General features: G+C 42.2%; 1 protein-coding gene across 3 annotated transcripts in view; it reads left to right on the top strand.

The window, feature by feature from the left end:
* rnf175 (ring finger protein 175) overlaps positions 1-23,642 on the top strand; it is a 49,054-nt gene extending 25,412 nt beyond the window's left edge. For all 3 annotated transcript variants that reach the window (XM_068040614.1, XM_068040633.1, XM_068040623.1), the window contains 5 exons: positions 797-904; positions 1,523-1,643; positions 1,748-1,881; positions 17,386-17,487; positions 21,496-23,642. In XM_068040614.1, the coding sequence (XP_067896715.1) occupies positions 797-904; positions 1,523-1,643; positions 1,748-1,881; positions 17,386-17,487; positions 21,496-21,616 (586 nt within the window). In that variant the 3' untranslated portion in view covers positions 21,617-23,642. The remainder of the gene's footprint in view (positions 1-796; positions 905-1,522; positions 1,644-1,747; positions 1,882-17,385; positions 17,488-21,495) is intronic.
* The last annotated feature ends 316 nt before the right edge of the window (positions 23,643-23,958 follow it).

The following is a 23,958-nucleotide window of genomic DNA, read 5'->3' on the forward strand; positions in this document are numbered from 1 at the left end:
GCTTCAGTCATGCTTCAGTGATAGAACTCTTGTGTCTAAGTCAGGGGTTCAAGCCCCACTCCAAGATTTGAGCATGTAATGTAGGCTGAGATGTTAAGCCAAGGCTGTGCCAGCATCCTCATGTAAATGTAGTAGATTCCATGGCACTATTTGAAGAGGAGCAGGGTAACGTGGCTAATATTTATCCCTTGATCAGCATCACTAAAACAGATTATCTAGTCATTATCTCATTGATATTTGTAGGACCTTATTGTGGTTAAATTTTTTCACATTTGCCTACATTACAATCACATCCAAGGTAGTTCTTTAACTATGAAATACTGGCATATTCTGAATTTGTGAAGGTGCCATTATGTATATATTTATATATCTATATATACAAATTTCTTTGTTCTGTCTTTAACAGAGCTCTATTTACTTGGGTTGTGTTGGTGTTCGGTCATATGTCAGTTCTGTTGGCAGTAAATAGCTATTACACATCTGTTATCTTTGCTGTTAGATTACAAAGGTTCATGGTAATTGGCTCACATTTTGATGGTCTTTACAGTGCATTTAATCATGTTGCATACTGCTGTTTTTAACTTAATAAAATGTATAAAATGCTATATTATTTCAATTTTGTGACCAGGATTTGTAATTGCTTCATAGTTGTGGTTTTATTGTGCAAATTCTAAATGTTTTAAGGTTTTTCACATATTGAACAGTTCAGACCATTGTAAAGTTCATGTCTGTTTTTTGTTAGTCAAAAAGTAAATAGAAAAGACATGACTGAACTTTTTTTTTATTAAATCAACAGGATGGTCTACAAATGGTTCCTTCTCATCTACAAACTAAGTTATGCTGTGGGCATTGTGGGATATTTGGCGGTAATGTTTACAATGTTTGGCTTCAATTTGTTCTTCAGGTATGATACTTTTGGGATGTTTTATTAACACAATTTAAAATTGCTTTTTGTTAGTAAATGTGAAATATAGTGGCTATTGTTTACATATGCTTTAACTGCAGAATTAAGTAAAACGTTTGTATCATGAGGTTTCTTTTGAGTGAATCAGGTTGCTTCAGTCTTTCTTTCAGATCAAATTTCCGTACTATATACTTGCAGTAGATGGTTTCTCATTCATTGCCTGGTTTTTGGGCACAGAAGTTATAAATTCTTAATGGAGGCAAACTAGTTATATGCCACCAAACCCGTTTTCTGTCGCTAAAGTTTTGGAATTATTGCACGTGCTATAAATTTGTACAGGGCATTAAATAGACTTGTGGTTACACAAGTTTAGCACTTATTGACTTTATAGTAGCATCTGTGAAGGACAGTTTGTGAAAATTGTAGGGTACAACCAGGAATGGGAAATTGGTTTTTTGTTTGTTGGCCAGGGATAAAAATTCAGTTTTGGGTACATTGCTTCTGATGTGTCCATATAAACAGCGTTGTCAATTGAGCAACATGATACAATCTTATCTTCTCAGTTAGCCATTGGAGCTGAAAAGTTGATTGCTCAATTTTCTTTTTCATTAAACATAGAATAAAGACAGAAGACTCGATGGATTTTGGTGTAATTTTGCTTTTCTATGGCTTGTATTACGGGGTTATGGGAAGAGATTTTGCTGAGATTTGTTCTGACTATATGGCCTCCACTATTGGAGTAAGTAATATTTGCACAACAAGAAAGCTATTTCTTTTTTTTTTTAAAAACTAATTTTGCATTTTGCTTCATATGCTAAATGTTCTGTGCACTTCTATTTACAGTTCTATAATTTTGGTACTATGCCATTCAGGAATCTCTCTGATGACATTTGTGCTGTGTGTGGTCAGAAAATATTTGTGGATATCAATGAAGAAGGAATTATAGAAGACACGTACCAGCTGACCTGTAATCATGTGTATCCTTTTTTGGGATGTGCATCCTTTCAGTCACCATTGCAAAATTAAATTTTACCAGCATTTCAATTTTAACATTTGGGGGGAAAAAAAGCTTTGTGGCCGCTACATTGAGATATGCACGTTACTTCTTGTTTCTGGTGGTGGTGCGGCCAAGTTATCAGAATGCGGTGTCTTCCATCATAGTTTTTACTCAGTTCTCTGTCTTGGCATCAGTATTGTGAAATGTACATTGATTTAACAAACTATATTCATAAATGGGACATACTGGTCCAAGGCCAACTTTTAGTTATCAGGCACTCTAAAGGCACCATTATGTTTCAGTTACTAGTCTCTGAGTATGATGAACCTGTAAATTGTCGTGTGCTGCTTGTAGAGTCTGTTGAATGTGTAAAGAGCTCTGCACGTGCATTGTTAATTTTTTATATTAGGAAAGTGGGCAACAGCATGTGTTTTCTTGTAACTAAAAATAAAAACAGGAAATTAAGTTTTAAATTACCAGACCATCCATGTGTCACCCTGGAAGCATTTAAAGGTAGCTTTATACCAAGCTGCAGTCACAGTACATCTGGTGTGAAGTTCAACTGATGTAAGATTTTTTTTGATTCATTCATGAATGTAGATGTCACTGGCAAGGTTAGTATTTATTACCCATCCTAATAGCTCTTGTAAATGGTGGTGAGTTGTCTTGAACCGGTACAATCTATGTGGTGAAGTTACTCCCACAGTGCTGTTAGCTAGGAAGTTCCAGATTTTTGACCCTGTGATGATGAAGGAATGGGGTCAATGGTGACATCCCCCACCCCCAGAATGTTGATGGTGGGGGAATCGACAGTGGTAAATTTGATAATCAGATGGCAGCTGATCAACTGTCTCTGCTACTTCTCTTCCTACCCTAGCCCACCAGGCCAAACATCCTCTAAGATTTCCCCCTTCCCTAGCCCTGAACTCGCATTGTATTCAGTTTCTCTCCTATCTTCCCTTATGCCCTCTCCGAACTCTTCTTGTCCATGAGAGCACCCTCCAGCGTCTGATCTCGAGTCCGACTAAACTGCAGACTCCTCAAAATTCCCCTTCCTAGTTCCCATGCTAGCTGATATTGTTAACGGCTCTGTCTCTTTAGGTACTTCCCCCTCTCCTTTTAAATGTGTCATCATCACCCCTCCTATCAAATCTTTGGTCATCACCACTCGCTTCAAAAGAAAATCAACCCTTGACTCCACTTTCCTTGCAAATTGTCGCCTTGTCTCCAACCTCCCTTTCCACTCCAAAATCCTTGAACGTGTTGCCTCCAAATCCATGTTTGAATCCTTCCAATTAGGTTTTCGCATCTGCCACAGTGCTGAAACAGCTCTTATCCATATTACATGATATCCTATGTGAATGTGACAAAGGTAAATTATCCCTACTTGTCCTTCGTGGCCTGTCCACAACCTTTGACATGGTTGACCACACCATCATCTGCCAACACCTCTCCACCGTCCAGCTGGGTGGGTCTGCGTTCACCTGGTTCCATTCCTATCTGTCTAATCATAGCTAGAGAATCAGCTGCAGTGGCTTCTCTTCTGCACCATTAAGTTTTGTGTCTGCCAAGGAACTGTCATTAGTGCTCTCCTGGTTCTCATCTGCATGCTGTTTCTTGGCAACACCCAGTTCTACCACACCATCATCTCTCATGACTCCTGCACTGTCCCTAAATTATCAGACTGCTTGTCTGACACCCAGGACTGGATGAGCAGAAATTTCCTCCAATTAAACATTGGAAGACTTAAGGCATTGTTTTCGGTCCTCGCTACAATCTAAGTTCTCTAGCCATCGACTCCATCCGTCTCCTCTGTCTGAGGCTGAACCAAACTGTTCGCAACCTTGGTGTCATATTTGACCTAGCGATGAGCTTCTGACCACATATCCACACCATCACGAAGGCTGTGAATTTCCACGTGTAACATCACCCAACTCCACCTCTGCTTCAGCTCATCTGCTGAAACCCTCATGCATGCCTTTGTTACCTTTAGACTTAACTATTCCATTGCACTGATATAATAAAAGCAAAATACTGCAGATGCTGGAAATCTGAAATAAAAACAAGAAATGCTGGAAATACTCAGGTCTGGCAGCATCTGTGGAGAGAGAAGCAGAGTTAATGTTTCAGGTCAGTGACCCTTCATCAGAACATTTTTATTCCATTGTACTACTGGCCGGCCTCCCACATTCTACCTTCTGTAAGCTTGAGGTCATCCAAAACTCTGCTGCCCTTACTCGCATCAAGTCATATCACTGTGCTCACTGATCTACATTGGCTCCCAGTTAAGCAACACCTCAATTTTAAAATTCTCAGATGTTTTCAGTTCCCTCCGTCACCTTGCCCCTCCCTATCTCTGTAATCTCCTCCAGCCGCACAACCCTCATTTGTCTGCATTCCTCCAATTCTGGCCTTTGGGTTGAGTAACCATGATTTTAATTGCTCCAGCATTGGCAGTCATGCCTTCAGTTGTCAAGGTGCTAAACTCTGGACTTCCCTCCCTAAGCCTCCCCACCTCTTTTTTTTTTAGAACATTACAGCGCAGTACAGGCCCTTCGGCCCTCGATGTTGCGCCGACCTGTGAAACCATTTGACCTACACTATTCCATTTTCATCCATATGTCTATCCAATGACCACTTAAATGCCCTTAAAGTTGGCGAGTCTACTACTGTTGCAGGCAGGGCATTCCACGCCCCTACTACTCTCTGAGTAAAGAAACTACCTCTGACATCTGTCCTATGTCTATCACCCCTCAACTTAAAGCTATGTCCCCTCGTGTTTGCCATCACCATCCGAGGAAAAAGACGCTCACTATCCACCCTATCTAACCCTCTGATTATCTTATATGTCTCTATTAAGTCACCTCTCCTCCTCCTTCTCTCCAACGAAAACAACCTCAAGTCCCTCAGCCTTTCCTCGTAAGACCTTCCCTCCATACCAGGCAACATCCTAGTAAATCTCCTCTGCACCCTTTCCATAGCTTCCACATCCTTCCTATAATGCGGTGACCAGAACTGCACGCAATACTCCAGGTGCGGTCTCACCAGAGCTTTGTACAGCTACAGCATGACCTCGTGGCTCCGAAACTCGATCCCCCTACTAATAAAAGCTAACACACCATATGCCTTCTTAACAGCCCTATTAACCTGGGTAGCAACCTTCAGGGATTTATGCACCTGGACACCAAGATCTCTCTGTTCATCTACACGACCAAGAATCTTCCCATTAGCCCAGTACTCTGCATTCCTGTTACTCCTTCCAAAGTGAATCACCTCGCACTTTTCCGCATTAAACTCCATTTGCCATCTCTCAGCCCAGCTCTGCAGCCTATCTATGTCCCTCTGTGCCCTACAACATCCTTCGGCACTGTCCACAACTCCACCGACCTTAGTGTCATCCGCAAATTTACTAACCCACCCTGCTACACCCTCTTCCAGGTCATTTATAAAAATGACAAACAGCAGTGGCCCCAAAACAGATTCATGCAGTACACCACTAGTAACTAAACTCCAGGATGGACATTTGCCATCAACCACCACCCTCTGTCTTCTTTCAGCTAGCCAATTTCTGATCCAAAGCTCTAAATCACCTTCAACCCCATACTTCCGTATTTTCTGCAATAGCCTACCATGGGGAACCTTATCAAATGCCTTACTGAAATCCATATACACCACATCCACTGCTTTGCCCTCATCCACCTGTTTGGTCACCTTCTCGAAAAACTCAATAAGGTTTGTGAGGCACGACCTACCCATCACAAAACCGTGCTGACTATCGCTAATGAACTTATTCTTTTCAAGATGATTATAAATCCTGTCTCTTATAACCTTTTCCAACATTTTACCCACAACCGAAGTAAAGCTCACAGGTCTATAATTACCAGGGCTGTCTCTACTCCCCTTCTTGAACAAGGGGACAACATTTGCTATCCTCCAGTCTTCCGGCACTATTCCTGTCGACAATGACGACATAAAGATCAAGGACAAAGGCTCTGCAATCTCCTCCCTAGCTTCCCAGAGAATCCTAGGATAAATCCCATCTGGCCCAGGGGACTTATCTATTTTCACACTTTCCAAAATTGATAACACCTCCTCCTTGTGAACCTCAATCCCATCTAGCCTAGTAGCCTGAATCTCAGTATTCTCCTCGACAACATTTTCTTTCTCTACTGTAAATACTGACGCAAAATATTCATTTAACACTTCCCCTACCTCTTCTGATTCCACACACAACTTCCCACTACTATCCTTGATTGGCCCTAATCTAACTATAGTCATTCTTTTATTCCTGATATACCTATAGAAAGCCTTAGGCTTTTCCCTGATCCTATCCGCCAATGACTTCTCGTGTCCTCTCCTTGCTCTTCTTAGCTCTCCCTTTAGATCCTTCCTGGCTAGCTTGTAACTCTCAAGCGCCCTAACTGAGCCTTCACGTCTCATCCTAACATCAGCCGCCTTCTTCCTCTTGACAAGCGCTTCAACTTCTTTAGTAAACCACAGCTCCCTCGCTCGACAACTTCCTCCCTGCCTCACAGGTACATACTTATCAAGGACACGCAGTAGCTGCTCCTTGAATAAGCTCCACATTTCGATTGTTCCCATCCCCTGCAGTTTCCTTCCCCATCCTACGCATCCTAAATCTTGCCTAATCGCATCATAATTTCCTTTCCCCCAGCTGTAATTTTTGCCCTGTGGTATATACCTGTCCCTGCCCATCGCTAAGGTAAACCTAACCGAATTGTGATCACTATCACCAAAGTGCTCACCTACATCTAAATCTAACACCTGGCCGGGTTCATTACCCAGTACCAAGTCCAATGTGGCATCGCCCCTGGTTGGCCTGTCTACATACTGTGTCAGAAAACCCTCCTGCACACACTGGACAAAAACTGACCCATTTAAAATACTCGAACTATAGTATTTCCAGTCGATATTTGGAAAGTTAAAGTCCCCCATAACAACTACCCTGTTACTCTCGCCCCTGTCGAGAATCATCTTCGCTATCCTTTCCTCTACATCTCTGGAACTATTTGGAGGTCTATAAAAGACTCCCAACAGGGTAACCTCACCTCTCCTGTTTCTAACCTCGGCCCATACTACCTCAGTAGACGAGTCCTCAAACGTCCTTTCTGTCGCTGTAATACTCTCCTTGATTAACAATGCCACACCCTCCCCTCTTTTACCATCTTCTCTGTTCTTACTGAAACATCTAAATCCCGGAACCTGCAACATCCATTCCTGCCCCTGCTCTACCCATGTCTCCGAAATGGCCACTACATCGAGATCCCAGGTACCAACCCATGCTGCAAGCTCACCCACCTTATTCCGGATGCTCCTGGCGTTGAAGTTGACACACTTTAAACCAGGTTCTTGCTTGCCAGTGCCCTCTTGCGTCCTTGTAACCTTATCCCTGACCTCACTACTCTCAACATCCTGTACACTGGCACTACATTTTAGGTTCCCATTCCCCTGCTGAATTAGTTTAAACCCCCCGAAGAGCACTAGCAAATCTCCCCCCCCAGGATATTGGTACCCCTCTGGTTCAGGTGAAGACCATCCTGTTTGTAGAGGTTCCACCTACCCCAGAAAGAGCCCCAATTATCCAGGAAACCAAAACCCTCCCTCCTGCACCATCCCTGCAGCCACGTGTTCAACTCCTCTCCCTTTCCTTCTTTAAGATGCTCCATAAAACCTAGCTTTTTCATCTGGCCTATTACTGCCTATGTGATTGTCAAATTTTGCTTTATTGGGCTACTGTTCACCTTGCAATGTTTTATTATTCTGAAAGATCTATATAAATACAAGTTGTTCTTGTAATACCATTGAATGTCAAGGGGAGGTGAGTAGACTTTCTCTTGTTTGAGGTGGTCATTGCCTGGCACTTCTCTGATGCGAGTGTTACTTGCCACTTAGCCCAAACCTGAATGTTGTCCAGGTCTTGCTGCATGAGGGCATGGACTGCTTCATTATTTGAGGCGTTGTAAATGGAACTGAAGAATGTGCAGTCATCAGCGAACATATACATTTCTGACCTGATGATGGAAGGAATGTCACTGATGAAACAACTGAAGACAGTTGGGCTTAGGATACTGCCCTGAGGAGCTCCTCAGCTGCAGGACATCACTGCAGGCGATTGGCCTTCAACAACCACAACCATCTTTCTTTGTTCTAGGTGTGACTCCTTTTTGTGACAATCCAGTAGTTTCATGGTTGCTATTACTGTTAATAACTTTTATAATCCAGATTTATTTAATTAACTGAATTTTAATTCCCGAGCTGCTGAAGGAATTTGAACACATGTCTCTGGCCACTAGTCCAAGCCTTTGGATTTCTGGTCCAGTAACGTAACCATTATGCTACTGTACCCCATAATAGTCACTTGGGCAAATGTCGATTAATTAAGGAAAGCCAGCATGAATTTGGTAAGGGCAACTCATGTTGAACTTGCTTGAGATTTTTGATAAGGTAACAGATGGTTGATGAGGGTAATGTGATTGATTTGGTATACATGAACTTCCAAAAGGCATTTGATAAAGTGCCACATAACAGGCTGGTCAGCCCATGGAATAAAAGACAATAGCAGCATGGATACAAAATTGGCTGAGTGATGGGGAACAGTAATTGTGAAGTTGTTTTTCAGACTGGAGGAAGGTATATTCTGGGGTTCCCCAAGAGTCGGTGTTGGGACCCCTGCTTTTTTTGATATATATTAATGACCTAGACTTGTGTGTAAAGGGCACAATTTTCAAATTTGCCAATGACACAAAACTTGTAAGTATTGTGAACTGTGAGGAGGATAGTGATAAACTTCAAGAGGATGTAAACAGGCTGGTGGAATGAGTGGACAAGTGACAGATGAAATTTAATGCAGAAAAGTGTGAAGTGATTCATTTTGGTAGGAAGAATGAAGAGAGACAATATAAATTAAAGGGTGAAATTCTAAAGAGGGTGCAGGAGCAGAGGCAGCTGGGAGGTATCTGTGCATAAATTATTGAAGGTTGTAGGGCAGGTTGAGAAAATGGTTAATAAGGCATATGGGATCCTAGGCTTTATAAATAGGGACATAGTGTACAAAAACAAAGAAGTTAAGATAAACCTGTATAAAATACTGGTTTGGCCTCAACTGGAGTATTGTATCCAGTTCTGGTCACTACTCTTTTTAGAAGAATGTTCAGACATTAGAGAGGGTGCAGAACAGATTCACGAGAATGGTTCCAGGGATGAGGAACTTCAGTTACATGGATTGGTTGGACAAGCTGGGGCTCTTCCTTGGAGAAGAGTAGATTAAGAGGAGATTTTCTAAAGGTTTTCAAAATCATGAGAGGTCTGGACAGAGTAGATAGGGAGAAACTGTTCCCATTGGCCGAAGGATCCAGAACCAGAAGACATCGATTTAAGGTTTCTTTTGTCAATTACAACAGTGACATGAGGCAAACCTTTTTATGCAGCAAGTGATTGGATTGGGTCTGGATTGCACTGCTTGAGAGTGTGGTGGAGTAAAAGTCAGTTGAGGTCTTCAAAAGAGAACTGGATAATTATCTGAACAGAAAAGAATTACAGGGCTATGGGGAAAAGGCAGGGAGTGGGACTAGGTGAGTTGCTCTTGTAGAGAGCTGGCATGGACACGACAGGCCGAATGGCCTGTGCTGTAACCTTTCTATGACTAGAGATATTCTGTACCCCCTAACTCAAGATAGATACAGATGAAATCATTTTGCTGGGTCTTTTTCCTCCCTAAAGGAAGTTGTGTGGTCATCAATTTAGTGGGAATGAAGTCAAGGAAGCAGGAAGTGGATTTCGTGGATAGAGAGAGCTTGGAGAGCTATAGCTATAGGGAAAATAGGAGCAGGCTTAGGTCTAGAATGGGGCTGGCAGGGTAGTTTTGTCTTGGTGGGAAAAGAGAAAGGGAGTAACAGAGCAACTAAATATATAATCCCATTTGTAGTGGCAAAGAAGTTCATGTACTCCTCTATACTTATAGTAGTTGAAATTTGGTAAATTAAGTTTTTCTTTATTTGTTCGTGGAATGTGGGCATCACTGACTAGGCTAGCATTTATTGCCCATCCCTAATTGCCCTTTAACTGAGTGACTTGTTTGGGGATTTAAGAGTCAACCACATTGCTGTGGATCTGAAGTCACATGTAGATCAGACCAGGTAAGGACAGCAGATTTCCTTCCCTAAAGGACTTGAGCGAACCAGATGGGTTTTTACAACAATCGACAATGGTTTTATGGTCACCCATAGGCAAAATTACTATCAAGATTGTTAACTGACTTCCCCAACATTTAGTGAACACTGCACAAGTCTCATCCCTAAGTACCCTGGGATAGATACCATCTGTCCCAGTGGACTTATTTGTTTCGAGCCCTTTAAGCTTGTCTGAAACCTTCACCTTGTTGAAATTGAAGTCTGTAACTCTGCATGGATTATTGCTGTTAATACTGGACACATTACTGTAGTCTTCTGTGGTGGCTACTGCCAGGGAATACTCAATAATAACTATTCTGTGCCAACTTTGTCTCATTCCCACTGGAATCCTTTAACGTTCTCACCTTTTTCATGACTATTCTTGTTGCTGTGATCTGAAGAATCTTTTGTGTTGCATTTAGCATCTGCAGCTAGATTAATTTCCAGTTCCCTCTTTTCTAATCACTCCCTTTTTGACATGCTACTGTAGTTTGCTGCAATCTTCCCTGAGGACACCCTTCTTTTAGTTTCTCTGTTGTATCCTTTTCTGGTTGAAATCTTCATCCACTTAGTATCTTGTTTATTGAGTCAACACATACTAATCTTATAAATGCACTTATCCTGCATATTCCTCAGTATGCCTTTAAAGATATTTTATTTGTCTTCTACTAAGGTGTAGTTTTCCCCCAGTGAACTTATTTTACTTACTTCACAATTATAGTTGGCCATTTTAAAATTTATATCTGGGTGTTGGTCCTACCCAGTATAAAATCTCATCATATTGAACTTAATCATATTGTGGTCATTATCACTCAAAGGTGTCACGACTTACACTTTTTTTGTGTTGTCAGGTCACCCATCACTACTAAGTTGAATGGAGAACTGTCTTCTGTGACCTCTGATACAATGTATTATGAAGCAGTCATACACCACATTTATCAATTGCCACTCTTGGTCACTTAACTTTTCCAATTTATATTTGGTTGAAATCCCTCATAAATCTTTTGCATTTACATAGCTGCCTTATCGCTTCATAAAATATTCTTTCTTCTGTCATTTGTAACAAATTCCTAGTGTAGTTTTAACTTTTGTCAGAAACCTCCAGCCAGGGTATTTCACTGTGTAACTTTGCCCTTTCCATTAAGTTAGCTTCCTTTACCTTCAAAGTACCAGACATTTAGATCCACATCCACTCCTTTTCTAACAATTTATTTCCTGAATGGGCTTTATTCATTTCTACTTTGTGAGGTGAGCCATTGTTTTCAGTTAAGTTCCTTGCTGCTGCAACCACCTCCACTTTGTGATGAATGCTTCTGGCATTCATGTATAAACACCTTAATATAGACTTTCCTCTACTTCGTGCCTTCAGAACCAGACTGCTAAAAATTGAGGTCAATACTACTGCTTTTTACATTAGTACAGATCTGAAACTGTTTGCATTGATGCAAAAGTGTCAACATAATTTCTTTTGGGCCTCCTTATCTCGAGAGACAATGGATACGCGCCTGGAGGTGGTCAGTGGTTTGTGAAGCAGCGCCTGGAGTGGCTATAAAGGCCAATTCTGGAGTGACAGGCTCTTCCACAGGTGCTGCAGAGAAATTTGTTTGTTGGGGCTGTTGCACAGTTGGCTCTCCCCTTGCGCCTCTGTCTTTTTTCCTGCCAACTACTAAGTCTCTTCGACTCGCCACAATTTAGCCCTGTCTTTATGGCTGCCCGCCAGCTCTGGCGAATGCTGGCAACTGACTCCCACGACTTGTGATCAATGTCACACGATTTCATGTCGCGTTTGCAGACGTCTTTATAACGGAGACATGGACGGCCGGTGGGTCTGATACCAGTGGCGAGCTCGCTGTACAATGTGTCTTTGGGGATCCTGCCATCTTCCATGCGGCTCACATGGCCAAGCCATCTCAAGCGCCGCTGACTCAGTAGTGTGTATAAGCTGGGGATGTTGGCCGCTTCAAGGACTTCTGTGTTGGAGATATAGTCCTGCCACCTGATGCCAAGTATTCTCCGAAGGCAGCGAAGATGGAATGAATTGAGACGTCGCTCTTGGCTGGCATACGTTGTCCAGGCCTCGCTGCCGTAGAGCAAGGTACTGAGGACACAGGCCTGATACACTCGGACTTTTGTGTTCCGTGTCAGTGCGCCATTTTCCCACACTCTCTTGGCCAGTCTGAACATAGCAGTGGAAGCCTTACCCATGCGCTTGTTGATTTCTGCATCTAGAGACAGGTTACTGGTGATAGTTGAGCCTAGGTAGGTGAACTCTTGAACCACTTCCAGAGCGTGGTCGCCAATATTGATGGATGGAGCATTTCTGACATCCTGCCCCATGATGTTCGTTTTCTTGAGGCTGATGGTTAGGCCAAATTCATTGCAGGCAGACGCAAACCTGTCGATGAGACTCTGCAGGCATTCTTCAGTGTGAGATGTTAAAGCAGCATCGTCAGCAAAGAGGAGTTCTCTGATGAGGACTTTCCGTACTTTGGACTTCGCTCTTAGACGGGCAAGGTTGAACAACCTGCCCCCTGATCTTGTGTGGAGGAAAATTCCTTCTTCAGAGGATTTGAACGCATGTGAAAGCAGCAGGGAGAAGAAAATCCCAAAAAGTGTGGGTGCGAGAACACAGCCCTGTTTCACACCACTCAGGATAGGAAAGGGCTCTGATGAGGAGCCACCATGTTGAATTGTGCCTTTCATATTGTCATGGAATGAGGTGATGATACTTAGTAGCTTTGGTGGACATCCGATCTTTTCTAGTAGTCTGAAGAGACCACGTCTGCTGACGAGGTCAAAGGCTTTGGTGAGATCAATGAAAGCAATGTAGAGGGGCATCTGTTGTTCACGGCATTTCTCCTGTATCTGACGAAGGGAGAACAGCATGTCAATAGTCGATCTCTCTGCACGAAAGCCACACTGTGCCTCAGGGTAGACGCGCTCGGCCAGCTTCTGGAGCCTGTTCAGAGCGACTCGAGCAAAGACTTTCCCCACTATGCTGAGCAGGGAGATTCCACGGTAGTTGTTGCAGTCACCGCGGTCACCTTTGTTTTTATAGAGGGTGATGATGTTGGCATCGCGCATGTCCTGGGGTACTGCTCCCTCGTCCCAGCACAGGCATAGCAGTTCATGTAGTGCTGAGAGTATAGCAGGCTTGGCACTCTTGATTATTTCAGGGGTAATGCTGTCCTTCCCAGGGGCTTTTCCGCTGGCTAGGGAATCAATGGCATCACTGAGTTCCGATTTGGTTGGCTGTATGTCCAGCTCATCCATGACTGGTAGAGGCTGGGCTGCATTGAGGGCAGTCTCAGTGACAGCATTCTCCCTGGAGTACAGTTCTAGGTAGTGCTCAACCCAGCGGTCCATCTGTTTGCGTTTGTCAGTGATTATGTCCCCCGATTTAGATTTGAGGGGGGTGATCTTCTTGATGGTTGGCCCAAGAGCTCTCTTCATGCCATCATACATTCCTCTGATGTTTCCGGTGTCTGAGGCCAGCTGAATATGACTGCATAGGTGTTGCCAGTAGTCGTTTGCGCAACGCCTAGCTGTTCTTTGTGCAGTACTTCTGGCTGCTTTAAGTGCTGCGGATGTTAAATCGCTGGGGGCTTTCTTGTAGTTCAAAAGTGCAATGCGCTTAGCAGCTATGACAGGTTCCAGCTCTTCATTATGAGATTGAAACCAGTCTGCATTTCTCTTCGCACTTTTGCCGTAGGTGGTCAAAGCTGACTCATAGATGGCGTCTCTGATGTGGGCCCACTTGGTCTCAGCATCCCCTGTGGGAGTGTTTTGAAGGGCTGTTACAAGTGAATTTAGAAATTTTTGTAACAGCTGTGGGTGAGAAATTCTGCTCGTGTTGATGCGCGGGTGGCCCTTCTGCTTGGAATGATGCAACTTCTTTGGTCTGAGTCTAACCTTGCTGCACACCAGGGAGTGGTCGGTGTCGCAGTCCGCACTGTGGAAGCTGCGTGTGATTTGAACACTGTTTAAGGCGGCTCGCCTTGTGACAATGAGGTCTAGCTGGTGCCAACGACGTGATCTTGGGTGCCTCCATGAAACCTGGTGACAGGGTTTAGTGTGAAAGAACGAGTTGGTGATGCAGAGGTTATGATAGGTACACAACTCGAGCAGTCTCTGCCCGTTCTCATTCATCCTTCCAACGCCATAGCGCCCAAGGCAGGAGGGCCATGAGTCATGGTCGGCCCCAACCCTGGCATTAAAGTCCCCCAGCAGGAATAGGTGTTCGGTGTTGGGGATGCTGCTAATGATGTTATGGAGTTGTTCATAGAACTGGTCTTTAGCTTCAGGTGCGGAACAGAGTGTTGGAGCATAGATGCTGAGTAGGTGTACTGGACCAGAGGTGGTGAGCAGTCGGATGGACAGTATGCGTTCCGAGCCATTTGAGGGAGGCTCTATCATGCTGAGCAAGGAGTTTCTGATGGCGAAGCCCACTCCATGCTGTCTTGGTTCTTCAGGATCCCTGCCCTGCCAGAAGAAGGTGTAGTCTTGCTCTGCTAGAGAGCCACTCGCGGGGAGGCGAGTCTCCTGAAGTGCTGCAATGTCCACATTGAGTCTACTGAGCTCGTTGTTAATGATGGCGGTCTTCCGAGAATCGTTGATTTGTGTAAGGTCTTCCGACAGGCCAGGACACATAGTTCTGACGTTCCAGCTTGCAAAGCGAAGGGCTGGTACCTTCTTTCCTTTTTTCATGTTGTTTGGTGCGGTGTATCAGTCCACCCTTCGGGCAATGACCCTGAGCTCCAAGCACCCATTGAAGCAGGCAGACTGTGGCGGGACAGAACCTTATTGACCGGGGGCTGCCCGGTTTGAGGCGGGCGGTAGCTGTCCAGTGAGGTGCAATGACCTCTCCCACCGACAAAGGCAACCCGTGGCGCCCAGTTTCTACGCCAATTTATCTGGACTTATAACCCGTAACTGCTGCCTTCCGTGTTGTTTCAGTCGCTGTGAGGCAACTATGGAGTGACCTCTCCATGGCGCATGCCTGGGCAAATTTATGGAGGTTGAGAGTTGCCCAGTCGTCAAAACCCCCCTCTCGGCCTTTCTGGTGGGGTCCAAAGGAGTGCAGGACACGACGTTTGGCACCAGTATGGCTGCAGGAACTGCCGGAAACATGCCAAAGGTGACACATGACCGCCTACGGGGTTCCGCTCCGGATTTTCTGTTAGGGTTTACTCCCTTAGCCTTGGACTCTCCCGAGACGCCCACAAGGCAGTGGGGTTGTTGGGGCCCCTACACAGGTGTAGGATGGTGCCGGTGGGAGGAGGGGATGCAAGGGGGAGGGGTAGAGGGAGGGGGTGGGGGGGGGGGGTGCAGGGGAAGGGGGTGCGGGGTGAAGATGGTGCGAGGGGGGTGCGGGCTGGGACGGGGTTGTGAGGGGGTGAGCTGAGAGGGTGGAGCAGGGAAGGGGACGGGGGTGGGGGGGGGTGGAAGGGGGGTAAAGGGGGGGGGAGGGGGGGGTGGAATCTGGTGCAGGTAATAAGCCATTTCCTCAGTGCCCACCATCGACGTCCGGAAAGCTCATCCACGTCCTTCGGGAGGTGAAGCATCATTTGGCAGACTTAGAGGTGATTACATTTGCTAAGGGTTTTTTTTTGCAGTGGTTTAAATAAAAGCATGCAGCATTGCCGACAGTGCGCTGCAGATGCTCTCCGAGCCATCTCCCGCGGGCGCTTTGAAGTTGCGGCCGGGGTGGGTGTTCGGGGCACCTTTTCACAGGACTTCTCTCGGGTCCCGCAGCTCCTTCTTCACCTCAATGGACTTACCGCATGCCGTGGCTGCAGACACTCTGGACTGTGAAGACAGCAGGATCGGAGATTAAAGTATCGGCAGCTGTTCTCGTCAGTTTCATCCGGATCAATTTCATTGAGAAAACAAAAAAAAAAATTAAAAATATTATGTCAACATAATCCCACAATAAAATTCCTAACTATATAAATTTATGTATGTTTTTTGAAAGCACACTTGAAAATAGAGTTTCTTTCCCCTCCAAATTAATTGCAAACAGTTTCAGTGTCAGAATAAGAGTAACTGGTGTCTGTGTTCAGTTCTTGATGAACAGATGATTTTATTGGGACGATTATGTCTGTTAATGTGTTAATTTGTAGAGAACTTGAGAATTAGCTTAATCTGTGACTTTTCTAATATTTGTCAGTTCCGAAGAAGGGTCACTGACCCGAAACGTTAACTCTGCTTCTCTTTCCACAGATGCTGCCAGACCTGCTGAGTGAATCCAGCATTTCTTGTTTTTGTTTCAGATTTCCAGCATCCGCAGTATTTTGCTTTTATATTATTGAGAATTAGCTTGGTGGATTGAACCTATTCAGTCATTTTTGAGCAAAAAAGCCATAAAATACATGTTATGTTGCAATGCATGTGACTGGATTAAAAAATGAACTGAGTCATGCAGGTAAGTTTAAAATGTCCTATTTTTTTGCAAAAACCAGTAGCAGGTAGCGGAATGCTTAACCAGCACTATTTTCAGTTCACCACCTTTGGTATATCATTCTACCCTTATATTTTATTGCCTTCAGGCAACATGCCACACAGGGAAGTCTGAGTTGTAGAGTATGCACCTAACTACTTTGACTGCAGTTTCTTGTATAGCTTATGGCAGGGGAATTAGAAGCAAACTCAAACAAAACTATGATAAGTTCTTGCCCCAAAGAAGAAAAAATATCTTCTGGAAGGTAGTTGAAAACTTAAATTCACCAAGTCTGGCAAGGAGTGACCGTAAATCTTGGGCTTCAGATTTACCGGATCAGATATCAACTCTTAGCTAATTGTACTATCGTGTCATTATACTTTGATATCCAATCATAATATACTGTTGAAATATTGCATGTGTTGTAAAGATTGATTGAGTAATTTATACCATGCTTGGAGGCCAAAGCATTGTACATATCCAAGTGATGAGTCATTATTGCACTTTTAAAAAAAAACTTAACCCACAAATGACCTACACTGTCAAAATTCCAGAAAATGCTTACTCTGCTATGTATGTAGAATGGTATGATGGGTCATCAGTTGACTGATAAAACATCAGCTCCACATCCAAAACTTTGCCTTCTTGTTACCTTTGATAACAGAATGTTGGAATACTATACTATACAGTTATACATATGAACCACTCATTATTAGCACATTGTGTATTACACGTTAGAAATGTGTTTTGCTGTGCTTATTTATGTTGGTAATTAAGCAGCACAAACTGAGATTGCTAGCTGACTTTTATTTTGTTTCTTACAAATAACAGAATACCCTTAACTTAACACATTTAGATTTCATGAATTCTGCATTCGTGGTTGGTGCATTGTGGGTAAAAAGCAGACATGTCCGTACTGTAATGAGAAAGTGGACCTTAAAAGAATGCTGAGTAATCCGTATCCTTTAAAATTTAATTAAAAAAGTTTCCAGATGAAACAAGTTGAATAAGAGCTACTTGGATGTACTTAATGGCTTAAAAACAAATTGTGCAAGTATTTACTTGTCATTTTAAGTAACGGTTTGGATTTTAGTGAGTGAGCCTGCTCAAAAAAGACTTATAAATACAATTATGTGTGTATGTATGTGCATAGGTCTGCCACAAAAACAGTGCTATTGTGCTTTAGAACATCCTAGTGATGCTGAAACTTCCCATTGGTATTAGTTTCCACAAGATCTACAAATGCACCTCTGGTACTTGCTGAAGGTATCACATTTGCCACTCTCCAATCCTCTGGCACTTCCCCCATATCCAGGGCAGATTGGAAGATTATGGCAAGCCGTTCTGCTATCTCCACCCCCACTTCCTTTAGCAACCTGGGATGCAAGCCCCCAGACCAGGTGAATTACCTACCCTAAGCATAGCCAGTCTTTTTAGAACTTTTCCCCTCTCAGTTTTTATCCTGTCCAATTCTACTCCACTTCTCCCAATATTTTGTTAGATTCCACTTCCTTAGTGAAGACTGGTGCAAAGTGCTCATTATGTATATTAGCCTTACTCTGCGCCTCTAAGCATAAATACCCTCTTTATCCCTAATCGGCCCCACTCCACCTCTTACTACCTGCTTACTATTTACGTGCAGTAGAAGATTTTTGGGTTCCCTTTTATGTTGACTGCCATTCTATTCTCGTCCTCTCTTTGCCAGTCTTAATTTCCTTTTCACCTCCTCTCTCAACTTATTGTATATGACATGATTCTCACTTGAAGAATTCACCTGACATGTATCCTGTTTTTTTTGTTTCATCATAATCAGTGTCTCTGTCATCATCCAAGGAGCCCTGTTCTTGGTTCCCTCACCTTTCGTCCTTATTTGAATGTACCTGGCCTGTACATGAAGCATCTCTTCCTTAAAGATAACCTATTGTTCCAATACAGCTTTTCCTGACAGTCTTTGGTTCCATTCTACCCCAGCTAGATCCCTTGTCTGCGTTGAAATTAGCCCTCCAGCAATCTCGACATTTTACCTTATTTTGTTCCTTGCTTTTCCGCATTACTAGTCATTTCTAGTCTAAACCTTATGATACAATGATCACTCTTACCCAAGTGCTTCCCAACAGACGTTTGGTCCACTTGGCCCATCACATTTCCCAGCACCAGGTCCAGCAATGCCTCCTTTCTAGTTAGGCTGAGAAACATACTGGTCAAGGAAGCTCTTCTGACTACATTTCAGAAATTTGTCCCCTCCTTACCCTTTACTCTAATTACCTAAATATCGATTGGGATAATTTTAAAGTCCCCCGATATCACTCACCACTCTATCGTTCTTGTGATTTCCCTGCAGATTTGCTCCTCTATCTTTCTCCCATTATTTGGAGGCCTATAAAATACCCCTAGTAATGTGATCATTCCCTTTTTGCTTCTCAACTCAAACCGAATGGATTCTGTCCTTGCCCCTTCAAGCACATCCCTTTCCAACACTGCAGTGTCTTCCCTACTCAGTACTGCCATCCCACCTCCCTTTTTTCTTCTCTATCTTTTCTGAACGCGTTATATCCTTGTATATTAAGCACCCAGTCCTCGCCATTTTTAAGCCACGTTTCCGTTATTGCCACTACATCATATTCCCAAACTGCTATTTGTGCTTATATCTCACCAACCTTATTCACCACACTATGTGCCTTTACACACATGCATTGTAATCCTGTCTTTGCATTCCTTGTGTTCTTTCTCAGTCCGCTCCTATCTAATACAGAATTATTCCTTCTCTAGTGCTATGTAACAATCACATTATGTACCTTATTCCTATTTTCTACTTCTATATTCTGGTTCCCATCCCCCTGCCAATTTAGTTTAAACTTTCCCAACCACACTAGTGAATCTCCCTACGAGGACATTGGTCTGAGCCCTGTTGAAGTGTAACCCGTCTCTTTTGAGTAGGTACCTTCTGCCCCAGAACTGGTCCCAATGCCACAAGAATCTGAAGCCCTCCCTCCTGCACCATGCTTTAAGCCACGCATTGATCCTCCCCATCTTCCTACTTCTGCTTTCGCTAGTGCGTGGCACTGGGAGCCATCCAGAGATTGCTACCTTTGAGGTCCTACTCTTTAACTTCCTCCCGAGCTCCTGAAAATCTGTAAGGACATAAAAGAAAGCATTCAGCTTTCCTGCTTTTAATCACTACCCAGTAAAAAAAAAATGTTGACTGACCTTCCCTTATCCACCATCTTGGTGACTACTACTTCAAAAAAAATTAATCATAAGAGGTGACCTTTTATTGAAGCTATTTTGCGTGTCCCTAATATTTCCCCCTCTATCCAAGTAATCATATATTGCAACCTTGATAATTCTTTCAAGCATCTTTCCTATTATTGATCATATTTTTTGTTCTTAGTATGAACTCCTATTAGTCTCTCCAACATGTTTGTATGCTTGATTATTTGGTTCTATTCTTTCCTGTTAGAAAAAAATCCATTGCTGTGGTGAAATTACTTGCAAATTCCTCAAGGCCCAAAAATAAAAATGAGTTGCTTGCTACTTGGCTTTCAGTCCATTTCCTATATATTGACTAACTGCTGTGCTGTTCTGTCAAAGGCAGATTTCTCAGCTATTGACTTGAAATAGTCAGAAGATTAAAGCCTATATGCTTGTCTTCCTCCTTTTAACTGCAAATTTAATTCTGCTTTTCTTTTGTTTACTTGGTGTTACCTTCTACTCCTGGTCCTTGAAGTTGTGCTCTTGCTTACCACAGGATGTGCTAATGTTCCTGGTCTGTTCATAAAGTACTTTGCAATTCTTTGTTTTCTTTTCCATCTTGGCCAGTTTATGGTATTGATTTCAATATATATGTGATCCTCCGTACAGCTCCTAGCAATGTTTTTTTTCTAAAGCTATGCTTCCCACTAACTTCTATTCTCTCTTAAAATAGCTCTTTAGTATTAACCTAGTGGATAATTTCAGCAGGTGACAGCACATATGCACATTGTTCAATTTCCCTGAGTATCATAGAACCATAGAAACTTGCAGCACAGGAAGAGGCTATTTAGCCATCACAACTGTGTTGGGTCTTTGAAAGAGCAGTTGTGCTTAATATCACACCCTACTTTCTGTCCGTAATCCTGTAAGTTCCTCTTCGAGTATCTGTCCAACTCCCTTTTAGAATTATTTATGAAATCAGCTTTCAGCACCTTTTCAGGTTAAGCATTCTAGATTCTGATAACTTCTCCTCAACTCCCCTCTGGATCTTTTTGCTAATGATTTTAAATTTGACCTCCTGGTTATTGATGCACTCACCAGAGGGAATAGTTTTTCTCTATCTACTCTTATCAAAACCTCATCATCTTGAAAACCTCTATTAGGTTATCTTTTCACCTTTTCTGTTCCAAGGAGAACAGTCCTAACTTTTCCAACCTCCTCATAACTGAAGTCCCTCATCCCTGGTAACATCCTGGTAAACCTGCTGTGGATCATTTTCTAAGGTATTTGAATCATTCCTGTAGAGTACATTTTTATTACTATGCAATTCCGGAGGACTATACACAAATTTTTGTGTAAATATTACCTTAAACTGCATCAATTTTGATTAAATCATCAGTATTAGGGCAACAATACTTTGCACACTGTGCTGATTATTTTGACATTATACTAAAAAGAATGCCTGTACCCATTTAAACATTATACCCTTATAAATATGTTGTACAAAGGCAAGAAAACGTGTCTAGTACAAATAGCATTTTTGATTTGTGTATTTAAAACTGAATATCAGGTGGTATATGAATTATAGCAATAAAAGCAAGATTGATCAGTATAATAGAGGTGACTTTCATTTTGCATTGGATAACAGTAAATGCTATGCATTTCCAAAAGACATACAGTCAGTGTTAAAAAGTGCCCAAGTAGTTTTCAAAGAGTGAAATATTAAGTGTTTTCTTGTTAAGTGTGTATTTTCTTTTCTTTAACTACTTCACAGGTGGGAGCGCACACATGTTTTATATGGCCAGCTATTAGATTGGCTGCGATACCTAGTTGCGTGGCAGCCTGTAATTATAGGTCTTGTCCAGGGTGTTAACTACATATTAGGACTAGAATAAGACCCTAGCAATTTTTTGGGATGTGCATTATAAATGAAAAGAACCATTTTAAATTCTGTACATTTTGAACTTTATGTTGTTAAAAAATACTTTAAATGACACCTAGCATTATCTAGTTGCAACATGTTTTGTTGGTAAATTATTACTTTTTATTGTGGCGGTTATGCTGTTACTTAACCAATGTGCATTTTTTTTTAATGTAGTAAAGCCAGGTTTTGTTAAAGGAGCCCAAATTTATTTCACTGAAGAAGAATGCAGTCCCCAACAACAATGTTGAAAAATTTAAATGAAGTGTTTACCATGCTATATTCCTATAATGTATCATTGATTGTAGCTTATAATGGTGATTTGAAAGTTGTAAATATCACACAGAAAATTTGACAACGATATGTAGTTATTAAAAAAGAATGAAGTTCGTCATTCTTGTAATTTCAACTCGAAGTTAGAGCAATGTTGTGAAAGATTATTCTGGTGTAATCAGCTGTTTATGGATCTAGACAGTTCTAATTTATACCCCTTGAAGTGATTTTCTTTCAGGTATTTAATATTGAGCACCAATGCTGTATTTACTTACAGTGGGTTGTGATTTTTCTTGATCTGTATTTATTCTCCAAGATATTCATTTAGCTGTTCAACTGGCAATAAATGTTTTAAGAGTTGTTCTGTTACAGTGCAGATATTTTCCTTTTTGTTTTATTTTGAAGATACTAAATCTCATCCTTTTGGTATTTTTACTTTCTAATTATATTTGTCTGAAACTTAATATTTTTCCCCATCTTAATACAGTATAAAAGTAATAACTGGCTAATTTGGCTTGGAACCTAAACATTACCATCTCTGTGGTATTTTTAATCTAGAAAGCTGTTTTACTATTCAGAGTCCAAATTATATTTAGAAGTGAATATATTTATAATTTAGATGTGTGTCCATTAAGCCCCTTTTAAAAACATTTTTTGTAATGTTTGTATCTTATTTGTTGTCTAAACCATGAATGATGTCACAGGGTACTGGCCAGGGCGGCGCAATGGTTAGCACCGCAGCCTCACAGTTCCAGGGACCCGGGTTTGATTCTGGGTACTGCCTGTGCGGAGTTTGCAAGTTCTCCCTGTGTCTGCGTGGGTTTTCGACGGGTGCTCCGGTTTGCTCCCACATCCAAAAGACTTGCAGGTGATAGGGAAATTGGCCATTGTAAATTGCCCCTAGTGTAGGGAGGTGATAGGGAATATGGGATTACTGTAGGGTTAGTATAAATGGGTGGTTGTTGGTCGGCACAGACTCGGTGGGCCGAAGGGCCTGTTTCAGTGCTGTATCTCTAAACACTAAAATAAATAAAATAAAAATAAATTATTGAGCCTAAGAGTGAGAGACAAATGATTCAATAAGTTCTAAGTTTTCTAAGTAAACTTAGAAAATTACAGTTTTTATGTCTTTTGATGGACAAGGTAGGAATTGAAAGTTAGTTTCAGATATTCATAGCTGGAAAAAAGTCTTCTGTCATTGGGGGGTAGTCAATACACAAATTTGCCCCAATTTATCCACAGTCTGTTGGTGACCCTGACTTAATTCAGAAAGTCATTAGATCAAGTTTGTTTGCCTGGGTCCTTATTTCTTGAAATGTGAGGGAATGCAAGTTATGATAATGAGGGAAGTAGGCAAATTCATTGTCATTGATCGATGAGACAGAAGGATACCTGGACCAAATATATCAAGGTTAACATCGTGGAGTGCTTGCATTGGATAAAGATATTGCCACAGCTACTCATCGTTTAGTTCAGTGTTCAATATCTTCAGTTCACTTTCAATCTTTCAGTTTCTGGAACTGATGCCAGGAACTCTGCAGTGAGCAGATTACCACCTCTCTCACTTACAAACCTCATATTGAAAAGTTTCAAAAGACTGATTCCGCCAAAAGATTTGCAGATTATTGGACTACGCAAGAAATGTGTTCCAATCAAAATCTTCAACTTCTTGACTGATATTGTTTTGTAAGTATTTGTGCCATCAGTATTGCGTTTTTCTGCTTCTGTGTAATCATTTTGTAAATAAATCTTAGATTTATTCTGAATGTAGTGACTGTGGTATTTGCTGTCATTCAGAGAATGCAGGGGGAACAGTGTCAGCTGTGGCTCATTTGGTAGCATTCTCGCCTCTGAGTCACAAGATTCTGGGTTCAAGATCCACACCAGGGTTTGAGCAAAATAATCAAAGCTGACAACCTTGAGTACAGTACTGAGGGAGTGCTGCATTGTCAGAGCTGTTGTCTTTTGGATGACATGTTAAAACCGAGGCCCCATCTGCTTGCTCGGGTAGATGTAAAAGATCCCATGGCACTAATTTGAAGA

The sequence above is a fragment of the Heterodontus francisci genome, chromosome 1 (genome assembly GCF_036365525.1).
Source record: "Heterodontus francisci isolate sHetFra1 chromosome 1, sHetFra1.hap1, whole genome shotgun sequence".
Classification (NCBI taxonomy): Eukaryota; Metazoa; Chordata; class Chondrichthyes; order Heterodontiformes; family Heterodontidae; genus Heterodontus; species Heterodontus francisci.